Consider the following 13,271-nt stretch of genomic DNA (forward strand, 5'->3'; position numbering starts at 1 on the left):
CTGCAGCTCGGCCGCCGTCACCTTGTGGTAGATGAGCTCCTCGTCCCGGCGCTTCTCCTGGGGGATGGTGATATTGGCCAGTGCCGTCTCAAAGTCCAGGATCTGCTGCATCTGTGGCCGGATGGAGTCCTCATCCCCTCCACCCAGCAGCTTCCCCAGCTGGACCATGTAGTTCAGGTATCCTGTCAGCACCTGGGGGACCCAGCACCCCCAGTCTGTCAGTGGCTGCCACCCACTGCCCACCGAATAGGGTGGCAGGGCAGGGCACGGCCAGCTGTGACCCAGTGCAGAGAGAGAGGGGGCTAAGTGCTGTGCCCAGGAATCCCGCCAGAAACGAGCTTCGGGAGCCACTTCGGCACTGCATCTCTTTGCAGTTCCCCACGGCACTCAGGGGAAGCCCACGGGTCCCTCCTGGGTTGGTCCCTGCTGTTCCGGCCCACACGCCGTCCTCAACACAATGAAAGCAGCCAACGGAACCATCCTTCAGTCCCTGGATCGCACCTTCTGAGCTGCCCTGCTCTACCATGTCCCCAGGTCCGAACTGGTTACAGTGTTAAATTTTCTTAACTCACCCTTCTCTTTCCATCTTGTCCACTCTAACTGGGTGGTTGGTTAATTAGCACCTACTTCTGCTACTGGACACTAAGCTCTGTGGGGGCAGGGACCAAGTCCATCTTATTCACCATCTCCCCCCATCAGGCACTTAGTAGGTACCTGCTCAATACAAGTGGGGGGAATAATGCACAGACAGATAATGAACCTCAGGCAAGGTGTCCCAAGCTCATTGTGAGAGGCAGCCAGGGTTGGGGGGAACAGGCATGGGATTTCAAGTCAGTGGATCTAGATGTGAATCTCAGCCTCACACTTAGTGGCTGTGTGACCTTCAGTAAGTCACTTAATGTCTCTGAACCTTATTCCCCACTCTGTAAAAGGCAAGGTAAAACTAACACCCAGGTGACAGCTGTGGCAAATGAAGTTCAGAGATGTCCAGTATCTGTAGGGTTACTGGGTGGGCCAGATGTGATGTGTATAAAAGGCCTAGTGCCCACAGATGATAGTGGGTGTCACCACTCCCTCACTTTAGAATGGGGACAAATGACACACGTATTCCCTGCCTACTGTGCCCATAATGCCTGAATGTGAAATAGCCAGCCTGGGGGGTCCCTCTTCTGCAGGGACTGCCTAACACCCATCAGGTAAGTGACATCTTTATGTAACTCTAGTTTCAAAGACGCCTGCAGGTGGGGACACTGAGGGGACACCAAGGGGGTGAAAGGCCGTGAGGGGTGGGCTGGGGGTGGGAATTGCTCTCTCTGAAGAGACACACTCACCTTCTCATTTTCAGTTTTGTTCAGATAATAGTCCCTTGAGGGTAGGCCCAGGCCAGACTGGTCCACCTGGAGAGAAAGGCCAGCGTGAGAAGGAATCTCCCATTACACACACACACTGCCTGCCCTAGGGGCAGCCGGCACATGGCCACAGAGCCCCAGCTTGGGTCTCCACGGGAACACAAGCTGGTAAGCGGAGGCTACCCCTCGGATGGGTCCCCCAGGAGGGGAACAGACACTGGGGCTGCATCCTGCCCATACGCCCGGTCAGCTACAGGGATGCCGGGCCCTTCTGAAGGGCCAGATGGAGCCACCCTCCTCCTTAGACATGTCTTAGGCTCGGCAGAACACCTCTATTTCACTGAACACTTCCCAGAATGGCGCAGTGGCTAAGAGACACTCACAAGCTGTGTCACTTTGGTCAAATTCATGAACCTTTCTGATCCTCAGGTTCTTCATGTGGACAATAGGGGAAATAATATCTAATCCTCAGAGCTGGAATGAGAATTCAAGGAGACAGTGCCAGTAAAGGGCTTGTTGAGTGCTGGGCAGACAGGGCAGGGGTCAGGTTCTCACAGCTACTATCAGAGCCTCATGGCCACACCTTGACATACCTACAGTAGATGTTATTATAGTTCATTTGATTGATAAGGAAACTGCAGGACAGGACAGGGCTCTTGCCCAAGGTCACACAGTGACTGGGTGACAGAGATAGTTGGGAACACAGTCTTCATGATTCCCAGCCTGGGTGTCTCACTTCTGTCTTTGAGGGTGAGCAGACCAGTGCTGGGGCTCCCCTGGGTGTGTTGGTGCTCAGTCTGGGCCAGGCTCGGACAGGAGCTGCTAGACTCAAAGCCATCCCCAGCAGGGCTGCAAAGGCCAGAGGACAAGGCGGTGGCTCCAACTGTGCCAGGAGTTGACATCACTCCTGGGGCACACAGTGACCAGTCAGAACCCTGAAGCACATCTATGCACAGTGACCCCACCTACCCAAGGACAACAGCCTGTTGCTCTTTCAAAGCTGTTCACCTGCAAAAATCCAACAGATGGGAGTTTCCAGAACTAACCCAAGCTCAGAAACCAGAAGTGGGCCGCCCCCGGCAAGTGTGCCCCAACCTTGGGCATTTGCTAAATTCACAGCGGGCCACGAGGTAATGCCCCTTCCTCTTCCCGGGGTCCCAGGCCAGCTCACCTGGATCACATTACTATTGGAATTCTTGGAGTCAGCACTGACATAGACGGAGAAGAAGGGTGAGGTGCGGTAGTGGGAGGTGACCACCTGCAGCGTATCCTGGAAGTTGTTCTTGTCCCACGGCCCTGTGATGTTCCAGCCCCCAAGCTGTGGGGGGAGAGAAGGAATGGGGAGGTGATAATTTGACAGGAAGACCTGGGTATGAACTCTGCACCTGTGCTGACTTGCCCTGTGAGCTTGGAGCAGTCATCTGATCTCTCTGAGCCTCAAGAGCAAATGAAAGAGGGGGTCTTCATTAGGGGTTTCTACCCAGTGAGCAGGAGATGGAGATGGAGCAAAGGCTTATCCTGGACAAGTGAGCCACAGATCCATATGGTGGCTGCTCCCTGGGTGGCTGTGGGGACGGAGATGGGAATCTTCCTATGCATGCTTCACTTTTTGAATACTTTAATTAGGCGAATGTAATTCCTGTGAAAGCATAAATTCAATCGTGCCTATGGGGGGAAAAGGCTCCATTTTTCTTTAATAAAATGTTAAGTTGTGGTCTCTAGTTTCTCTCAGAGTTGGGATTTTCTAAATCTCCTTGATCCTCTCTGGCTCAGCACATGTTGGCATGTGGGGCATGAGCTAGAGAGGAGGGACTGTACCATCCCCAGTGCCCATACTCCCAACTGTGCTGCAATGCCTTCTCAGAGCTGAGCTAGCAGGCAGGGCCTGGAGGGAGCACGGGACAGCCAGAAACCTCCATGGCCACCCTTCTGTGGGCACCAGGCAGCCCGGCCAGCCTTGGGCGGCCTCCTGAAAGGCAGACTTCCCCCGCAGGAGGATGGGGAGAGCCCAGGTCAGTGGGGCCCTCCTCACAGGGAGGGCTCTGCTTCTGGTCCAAGACTTTCTGTTGGTCCTTCAGGTGCACATGCATCCTGACCCAGAAATATGCCCTCTGAGGAGAGGGAAGCGGCAATGTAGAGGAATCACTGGGAGTCCAGCTGGGAGAATTGCTGAGGGTGCGAGATGGCCAGGCCCAGTGGTATCTGAGAGCTGGGGTGGCATCAGAGGGGCAGGCAGGTACAAGGGCAGGGGAGATCAGGAGAGTCTGCTCCAGGAACCCACCTTCTCAATCAGCTCCATCAGGGGCTTGGCCTTGAGCTCCTCAATCCTAGTTTCATTCATACATGAACGGTAATATACTTGGGCCTTCCTTTCTGCCTCACTCACACTGGCCGTGGAATTTTCTGGAATGACAAGAGACAGCAGTTTGCAACTTGCTCCCATTTGCACACTGGGTGGCCTTGGGTGAGTCCTCAGATCTTGGTGCTCTCAGTTCTAGAAAGAGCTAGACTTCTGCCTGTCAGGGCAAGTGGGAAACTCAGTCACAGTGGGTACGTATCTGCTCCTGGGCAGAGCCTGGCAAGCTAGAGTTGTTCCCTAATTTTAGCTGACTGCAAATCAGAGTATACCTGCCACCTTCCCCTCTGCCGGGTGGGTCCGCAGACATGTCCCTGAGCTGTGGCACGGCCACCCACCAAGAGGAGTCTGCTTTCCCTGCCAGCCAACTTGTGGCCCAATCATCCCTGCTTGATGGTGGGGCACAGACCTGTCTTGATTTTCAGATCTTAGATGACCCACCTGTCTTGTGATAAAGACCAGAGCTGGGGAGAAACTTTAAAGATCTTGCTGTGAATTTACTTCTTCCTCCTCCTCAGAGGGGCCAGGCATGTTCACAGCCTCACTGCTGACAGTACCGGCTGCCATACCCCTTCCCTCCCCTAGCAGTCAGTGTTCCAAGCCCTCACACTGGGACACTGGGACACTGGGAGACTGTTTCGCTTCTGTCTATCCTCAGCGTCCTGGTCTGGATGCCACCTGCTGAGGGCTGTGGCACTTCTGTATGTGCACAAGCAGGGTCAGGGGCCCATGGGCACCCAGTGAGGCAACCACTTCCTGCTGTCCAGGTCACGGAGGACCTACTATGTGCCAGGGCTCCTGTGCTTCAGCCTTTGTCTCAGAGCCCTGCCCCAGACCACTCCTGGGTCCCTGACTGCTCAATTCCATCTGTCCACCTTGCTCCCACCCTGGGACACTCCTCACTGCTCCGGCAGCTTTTGTTCATTTTCCAATTTGTTTCTCATGACCCTGAAACTCCTTCCTTTGCTTTCTTCAAAGACTCCCGCAAACCCCAACTCCTCCATGAAGACTTTTCTGCAAAACTTTACCCATTTTACCCAGTAAACAGATACTAGATGTTTACCGTGTGCTAGATATTGTGCAAGCTCTGAGGACACAAAAGACAATGTCCCTGTCCTCATAGAGCTTCCTTTCCAGTGTGAGGACACAGACAAATGAGTAAACATAAAGCAAAAGCTCACCCTGGCCCTTCTGCACGGGACACTGTCAAAACCCTAGAGCCTTCAAGGCCTCTCTCAGAGGCCATCTTTCCTATGCAGCCTCTTCTGAGATGCTCATACATGAAGGCCCTCAACATAGGGCACCTACAGCCTGGACAGGGCACTAAGTTTTACAGACAGACAAATGCTCATGTCCCATCCCCAAGGTGCTCGTGGTGTAACGGAGAACACAGACAGGCAAAGAAATGACCTGGTGTCACAAAAGTGCTTTGATTCATGCAAATGGTTTTGGTTCAGAGAAAAGCCACACACACCCATTGGTGGGGTGCGGGCAGGGGACTCCAGAGGACAGTCTATGTGAGTAGGTTCTTAAAGTTGCCAAGTTGTTCCCCAGGTAGAAATGAGGGGAAAGGGCACTGGTTAGGGGGAGATGGAGAGTGGGAAGAAAAGCAAGGAAGCATAGGAGGGCTTGCCGTTTGGGGAAAAGAAATCCTTCTGGCCCAGCCAGTTGCTGCAGAGGGCATGAGTCACCTCCTGGCCAGGGCAGTCAGCTGTCCCGGCCCTGGCCCCAGGAGCTCTGCTGCCTCCCAACTCTCACCATAAACAGCATCAGGGCTTTCACTGCTCAGAGAGCATCAATCCCTGTCCTGTTGAAGTCGGAGCGACAGCCCTGAAAAGGGTGTGGGACCAGCCTGGGCTAGTTTGAAGGGAGATGTAGCAATAGGAGAACCCTGAGAGAGACAGGGGAACAGGGGTGTGCATGACAAGGGGCTATGGAGGGTACACACAGTCCTGGAGACCACGGGAGAAACACCTGCACGTCCCTCATGCCCCACTGGAGTGCGAGCAGAGGTGCCCCCGAGGGGAGGGCAGATGCGGGGAGGCTGGGACTTCTCCCTGCCCCACAGACCCATCAGGGACAGCAACAGGGGAGCTCCCCATCCCTCTCCCAGGGGCCCTGTTTCTATGACAACATTTCCCAGCAGCTGGGCTCTTGGAAGGGAAAGGACAAGGATCATCATTGCTCTCCAGGCCCTGGAAGCAGCATCTCACTGTCCATATCTGGCTCTGGCCACGACTCTGAAATGCTAGGCCCATTGCAGGGGGAGGTGCACTGTGTGCTCTGGCCCATCAGAGGGCCTGGCTCTCCTTCCCGGGCAGCTCCAAGGCCACCGAGATAAGAGGCCCAGGGAAAAACTCCCGAGGAACAGCCTGTGCTCATTACAACGAGTTCCACGTGCTCCTCCCCACTTTCCCAACACCTATACCCAGTCCCCTAATCATCACTGGTAGGAGAAGGAGCGCGTCCTTCAAGCACACCTTTCCTCTCTCCTTTGCCGAGAGGCTACCCCCGATGAGATCAAACTTCCCTTCTCCACGTTCCACACCCTGGGTGTCACGTCTACTTGTTTTGCCACAAATGTTTATTAAGTTTCTGTGGTTTGGTGGTTGCTGGGCTGGGTGTGGAGGATGCAGTGGGCAGCAGGAGGTGGGTCTGTCTGCATAAGGCCTACAGGCTTGGGGGCAAGACAGACAGCAATGAGGCTACCACAAGGCATCTGACTGCCGGGGGGCGGGGGAATGCTCTGAGGAGGAAGACCAGGAGGCCCTGAGAGGATGGCAGGGGGTGGCCCTGGGGAGTCCTTGGCTGAACTCTGGGGTGAACACTGAGTTCAGTGTGGACTGGACACGGGGGCTGTGCCCAGGCTGCCTCATTCACTGGTCTGTGTCCTATTGTCCCTGTTTTCCAGCAACAGGCAGGGACACAGCAGCCCCCAGGAATATCTGCTGAAAGAACTGAGCCCAGTGTTTGCTTCTGATGAGGAAGGATGCCATATCTGGGAGCCGAGAGGGTGGTGAGGCTGGGTCCTGCCCGAGCCTTGCATGGGAGGAAGCGGCAGGTGGGACAGGAAGGGACAGAAGTGGGGGCCCCACTAGGAGTTAGCAGTCATAAACCCTGCATTCCCACGTTGATGCTGGCTGGGGTAGGGGCCCTAGGAGAAGATAAAGCTCCTCCACTGCTCCACCTGCCTCCCTCTGGTTTACGGAACCCACTAAGATGCTTGCAGCACCTTCTCCCACCTCCTCTCCTTCATCCTCACTCACAGGGCACCTACTACCTGGCAGGCACTGGAGGGACAATAGCTGATGCCAGGAAGTCAGGTGGGAGGCTACTGCAATGGACCAGGTGAGTGATGACATGGGCCCGGGGCAGGGTGGCAGCAGAGAAGAGGCAAGAAGCAGCTGGAGTGTAAGAGAAAGAAGTCAAGATTACTGCCAAGTCTCCCTGGCCTGAGGAAGTTTCCTTGCTGCTGACTGAGATGTAGAGGACTGGGAATGGGCTGAGGGGAAGCAGGTTTGGGGAGCGGCACGAGCTGTTCAGTTTTAGACATTTTAAGTTGGAGATGTCTATTAGACATTCAAGTGGGACCCTGGGTGGGGAGTTTTAGAGCTGTGGTCTTGAGCTGCTTTGAGTTCAATTAGGCTCTAGAATATACCTTAAATTTAAGGACTAGAATATAGTCCTTAAAATTGCCTATAAGTCCCTATACCATACATACTCAAAGGGGTAATACTGCCTTTGAAGGGGAAGAGAACTGATTCTTAGAGGGATAGAAACACCTCACTCTTTTTACAGTACACTAAACAGGTATACAGTATATCTGTGGTATTAATTTTTTGGCAAGCAAAATGAAGAAAAGAGGATTATGTTCCAAATAAAGAACAAGATAAAATATCAGAAAAAAACCTGAATGAAATGGAGATAAGTAATTTACCTGATAAAGAGTTTGAAGTGATGGTCATATAGATGCTCACTGAACTGGGGAGAAGACTGGATGAACAAAGGAAGTTCAGCAAAAAGATGGAAAATATAAGAAAGTACCAAACAGAAGTCACAGGGCTGAAGAATTTAACTGAAATGAAAAATACACTAGAGGGGTTCAATAACAGACTAGATTAAGAAGAAGAAAGGATCAGTCAATACAAAGACAAGGCAGTGGACCTCACCCAAGAAGAGCAGCAGTAAGAAAAAAGAATGAAAAAAAAGTGAAGATAGCTTAAGAGACATATAGGACAATGTCAAATGGACTAATATTGCATGACAGGGCTCTCAGAAGGAGAAGAGAGAGAGAAAGGGGAAGAAATCTTATTTGAAGCAATAATGGCTGGAAACTTTCCTAATCTGGGGAAGGAAACAGACATCCAGGTCCAGGAAGCCTAGAATTCCAAATAAGAGGAACCCAAAGAGACCAATACCAAGACAAATTTTAATTAAAATGTCCAAAGTTAAGGACAATGGGAGAACATTAAAAGCAACAAAAGAAGAACAACTTGTTACATACAAAAGAACCCCAAAAGACCATTGGTAGATTTTTCAGCAGAAACTTTAGAAGCCCAAAGGGAGTGGCACAATTTATTCAGAGTGTTAAAAAAATAAATTGCAACTAAGAATACTCTACTGGCCAATACTCAACAAATTTATCACTCAGGATTGAAAGAGCAATGAAGAGTTTTCCAGACAAGCAAAAGCTTAAAAGAGTTCATCACCACTAAACCTGTCTTATATGAAATGTTTAAGGGACTTCTTTAAGCTGAAAAGAAATGGCACTGATTAGTAACAAGAACACACAGGAAAGAATAAATCACACTGGAAAAGTAAATATATAGTAAAGGTAGCAGATTAATCACTTATAAAGCTAGTATGAAGGTTAAAAGATAAAAGTAGTAAAAATAACTATGATTAAAACAATTAGTTAAGGGATACACAGGACAAAAAGATGACATCAAAGACAAAAGGTGGGGGAGTAATAATATTGAGCTTTACTATAAAACTGAAGTTGTTATCAACTTAAAATAGATAGACCGTTATAGATATGTTGTTATATGGAAGCCTCATGGTAACCACAAAACAAAAACCTATAGTAAATACATAAAAGATAAAGAGAAAGAACTATAAGCATAGTACTAGAGAAAGTCTTCAAACCACAAAGGAAGAGAACAGGAGAAGAAAAAGGAACAGAGAGGAACAACCAGAAAACAGTCAACAAAATGGCAATAAGTACATACCTATCAATAATTAATCTAAATGTAAATGGAATAAATTCTCCAATCAAAAGACATAGAACAGATAAGTAGATAAAAAACCAAAAACTGTCTATACGTTGCCTATAAGAGACTCATTTTAGATATGAGGACATACACAGACTGAAAGTGAAGGGTTGGAAAAAGAAAGTCCATGCAAATGGAGACCAAAAGAAAGCTGGAATAACTATGCTTATATCAGACAAAACAGACTTTAAAACAAAGATTATAATAAAGACAAAAAAGGGCATTACATATGATAAAGGGGTCAATCCAACAAGAAGATGATACATTTGTGAATATTTATGCACCCAACATAGGAGCACCTAAATATATAAAGCAAATATTAACAGACCTAAAGGGAGAAGGAGACAGAAAGACAATACTACTAGGGCACTTTGTATTCCACTTATATCAATGGATAAATCATCCAGACAGAAAATCAAGAAAGAAACATAGGCCTTGAATGATACATTAGACCAGATAGGCTTAAGAGATTTATAGAACATTCCATCTATAAACAACAGAACACACGTTCTTTTCACATGGACATGGAACATTTTTCAAGATAGAGCATGTGTTAGACCACAAAAGCAGTCTCAGTAAATTTAAGAGGAGTGAATCATATCAAGCATCTTTTCCTACCACAATGATAGTAAACTAGAAATTACTTACACCAAGAAAACTGGAAAATTCACTAAATGTGAATATTAAACAATATGCTACTGAACAACCAATGGGCCAAAGAAGAAATCAAAAGAGAAAAAACACCTTGAGACAAATGAAAATGGAAAGGTAAAATACCAAAATTTTGGGGATGCAGCAAAAGCTGTTCTAAGAGGGATGTTCATAGTGATAAATGGTTTCTGCAAGAAACAAGAGAAATCTCTAACAAACTACCAGCATTTCCACCTCAAGAAACTAAAAAAGAAGAATAAATGAAGCCCAAAGTTAGTAGAAAAAAGGAAATAACAAAGATGAAAGCAGAAATAAATGAAATAGAGTCTCAAAAGACGATAGAAAAGATCAATGAAACTAGAGCTGATTCTTTGAAAAGATAAACAAAACCGACAAACCTTTAGCTAGGCTCACCAAGAAAAAAGGACTCAGATAAAATCAGAAATGAAAGATATGTCACAACTGATACAACCGAAATACAAAGGATCATAAGAGACTACTAACAACAATTATATGTCAACACAATGGACAATATAGAAGAAATGGATAAATTCCTAAAATATACAATCTAGCATGTATCATGATGAAATAGAAAACATGAACAGACTGATTACTACTAAGGATACTGAATCAGTAATCAAAAACCTCCCAATAAATAAAAGTCCAGGACCAAATGCCTTCACTGGTGAGTTCTACCAAACAGTCAAACGATTAATATCAATTCTTCTCAAACTCTTCCAAAAAGTGAAAGAGGAAGGAACTCTTCCAAACTCATTTTATGAAGTCAGCATTACCTTGATACCAAATCCAGATAAGGATGACACAAGGAAAGAAAATTACAGGCCAATATTCCTGATGAACACAGATGTAAAACTACTCCACCAAATAATTGCAAACTGAATTCAGCAATATATTAAAAGGATCATACACCATAATCAAGTGATATTTATTCCAGGGATGCAAGGATGGTTCAACACTGACAAATCAGTCAACATGATATATATAACATACCACATTAAAAAAAATGAAGGATAAAAACCATATGAACATCACAATAGATTCAGAAAAAGCATTTGACAAAATTCAACATCCATTTATGATAAAAACCTCAGCAAAACTGGTATAGAGGGAATATACCTGAATAAGAGCCATATGTGACAAACCCACAACTAACATCATACTCAATGATGAAAAGCTGAAAACTGTTCCTCTAAGATCAGGAACAAGACAAGTGTGCCCACTCTTGCCACTTTTATTCAGCATAGTATTGGAAGACCTAGCTAGAGCAATTAGGCAAGAAAAAGAAATAAAAGTATTTAAATTAGAAAAGAAGAAGTAAAACTGTCACTATTTGCAGATGATATGAAGCTATATACAAAAAACACTAAAGACTCCTTCAAAAAGCTACTAGAACTAATAAAGAATTCAGTAAAGTAGCAGGATACAAAATCAATACACAAAAGTCTGTTGTATTTCTATACACTAATAATGAACTATTAGACTGGGAAACAATCCCATTTACAATTGCAACAAAAAGAATAAAATATATAAGAATAAATTTAACCAAATGGAGACCTGTATATAGAAAACTACAGGAAATTAATGAAAGAAGTTGAAGTCACAAATAAATGGAAAGATATTCTATGCTCACGGATTAGAAGAATTAATATTGTTAAAATGTCCATAGTACCCAAAGTAATACACAGATTCAGGGCAATTCCTATAAAAATCCTAATGGCATTTTTCACAGAAATAGAACAATCATAAAATTTGTATGAAACTAAAGACCGCAAATAGCCAAAGCAATCTAGAGGAAGAATAACAAAGCTGGAAGCATCAAGCTTTCTGTTTTCAAGATCAAAGCTACAGTAATTAACTTGGTATGGAATTGGCATAAAAACAGATATATAGATCAATGGAACAGGACAGAGAGTGCCAGAACAAACCCATGCATATATCATCAATTAATTAGTGACAAGGGGGGCCAAGAATACACACTCAGGAAAAGACAGTCTCTTCAACAAATGGTGCTGGCAAACTTGGACAGCCACATGCAAAAGAATGAAACTGGACCACTATCTTACGACATACACAAAAATTTACTCAAAATGGATTAAAAACTTGAATGTAGAGGGGCGGAAGATGGCGGCGTGAGTAGAGCAGCGGAAATCTCCTCCCAAAACAACATATATCTATGAAAATATAACAAAGACAACCCTTCTTAGAATAAAGACCAGAGGACACAGGACACTATCCAGACCACATCCGCACCTGAGAGAACCCAGCGCCTAGCAAAGGGGGTAAGATACAAGCCCCGGCCCCACGGGAGCCGAGCGCCCATCCCCCCAACTCCCGGCGGGAGAAGAGCAGGCAGAGCGGGAGGGAGACGGAGCCCAGGACTGCCGAACACCCAGCCCCAGCCATCCAGGCCAGAGTGCAGGGCCCTCGATACTAGGAAAACAGGGCAGCAAGAACAGTGAGCAGGCACTGGAGGCCGGGCGCCAGAGGACATAAGAAAAGCGCGCGACCATTTTTTTTTTTTTTTTGCTTTTTTGCTGTTTTGTTTTGGCGAGCGCTTTTTGGTAGTCTTAAAGGGATACGGGCCCCAATACTAGGGAAACAGGGCAGAAAGACCGGTGAGCAGAGGCCTGAGGATGGCACCGGAGAATAAAGAAAAACGAGCGACCACCTTTTTTTTTTTTTTTAATTAAAAACATTTTTTTTTTTTAATTTAAAAATTTTTTTTTTTTTTTTTTTTTTGTGGTCGTCGTTTTGTTTTGGCAGGTGCTTTTTCGAAGTCTTAAAGGGGCAGGGCAGGTCACTTAATCCAGAGGTAGGGAATCCGGGGATCTCTGGGCACCCTAACCCCTGGGCTGCAGGGAGCACCGAGGCCCCTTACGGAGATAAATAGTCTCCCAGCAGCTCCTGCTCCAACGCGACTCCACCAATTTGGAGTAGCTGCCCGAGCCAGGCCACGCCCACAGCAGCAGCGGAGATTAACTCCATAGCAGCCGGGCAGGAAGCAGAAACCCTGTCTGCACACAGCTGCGCAGCACAAGCCACTAGAGGTCGCTGTTCTCCCAGGAGAGGAGGGCCACAAACCAACAAGAAAGGAAGTCCTTCCAGCCGTCACTCATCCCAGCTCTGCAGACTATTCCTATCACCATGAAAAGGCAAAGCTACAGGCAGACAAAGATCACAGAGACAACACCAGAGAAGGAGACAGACCTAACCAGTCTTCCTGAAAAAGAATTCAAAATAAGAATCATAAACATGCTGACAGAGATGCAGAGAAATACGCAAGAGAAATGGGATGAAGTCCGGAGGGAGATCACAGATGCCAGAAAGGAGATCGCAGAAATGATACAAACTCTGGAAGGGTTTATAAGCAGAATGGATAGAATGCAAGAGGCCATTGATGGAATTGAAATCAGAGAACAGGAACGCATAGAAGCTGACATAGAGAGAGACAAAAGGATCTCCAGGAATGAAACAATATTAAGAGAACTGTGTGACCAATCCAAAAGGAACAATATCCGTATTATAGGGGTCCCAGAAGAAGAAGAGAGAGGCAAAGAGATGGAAAGTATCTTAGAAGAAATAATTGCTGAAAAGTTCCCCACACTGGGGGAGGAAATAATCGAA

At 46.9% G+C, this 13,271-nt stretch overlaps 1 protein-coding gene across 2 annotated transcripts in view; it reads right to left on the minus strand.

The window, feature by feature from the left end:
* ECE1 (endothelin converting enzyme 1) overlaps window positions 1-13,271 on the minus strand; it is a 116,488-nt gene that overhangs the window by 26,444 nt on the left and 76,773 nt on the right. For both annotated transcript variants that reach the window (XM_036914559.2, XM_036914557.2), the window contains exons 5-8: window positions 3,631-3,752; window positions 2,521-2,667; window positions 1,332-1,397; window positions 1-192 (exon numbers count right to left, since the gene is read on the minus strand). In XM_036914559.2, the coding sequence (XP_036770454.2) occupies window positions 1-192; window positions 1,332-1,397; window positions 2,521-2,667; window positions 3,631-3,752 (527 nt within the window). The remainder of the gene's footprint in view (window positions 193-1,331; window positions 1,398-2,520; window positions 2,668-3,630; window positions 3,753-13,271) is intronic.

This window comes from Manis pentadactyla, chromosome 4, assembly GCF_030020395.1.
Source record: "Manis pentadactyla isolate mManPen7 chromosome 4, mManPen7.hap1, whole genome shotgun sequence".
Classification (NCBI taxonomy): Eukaryota; Metazoa; Chordata; class Mammalia; order Pholidota; family Manidae; genus Manis; species Manis pentadactyla.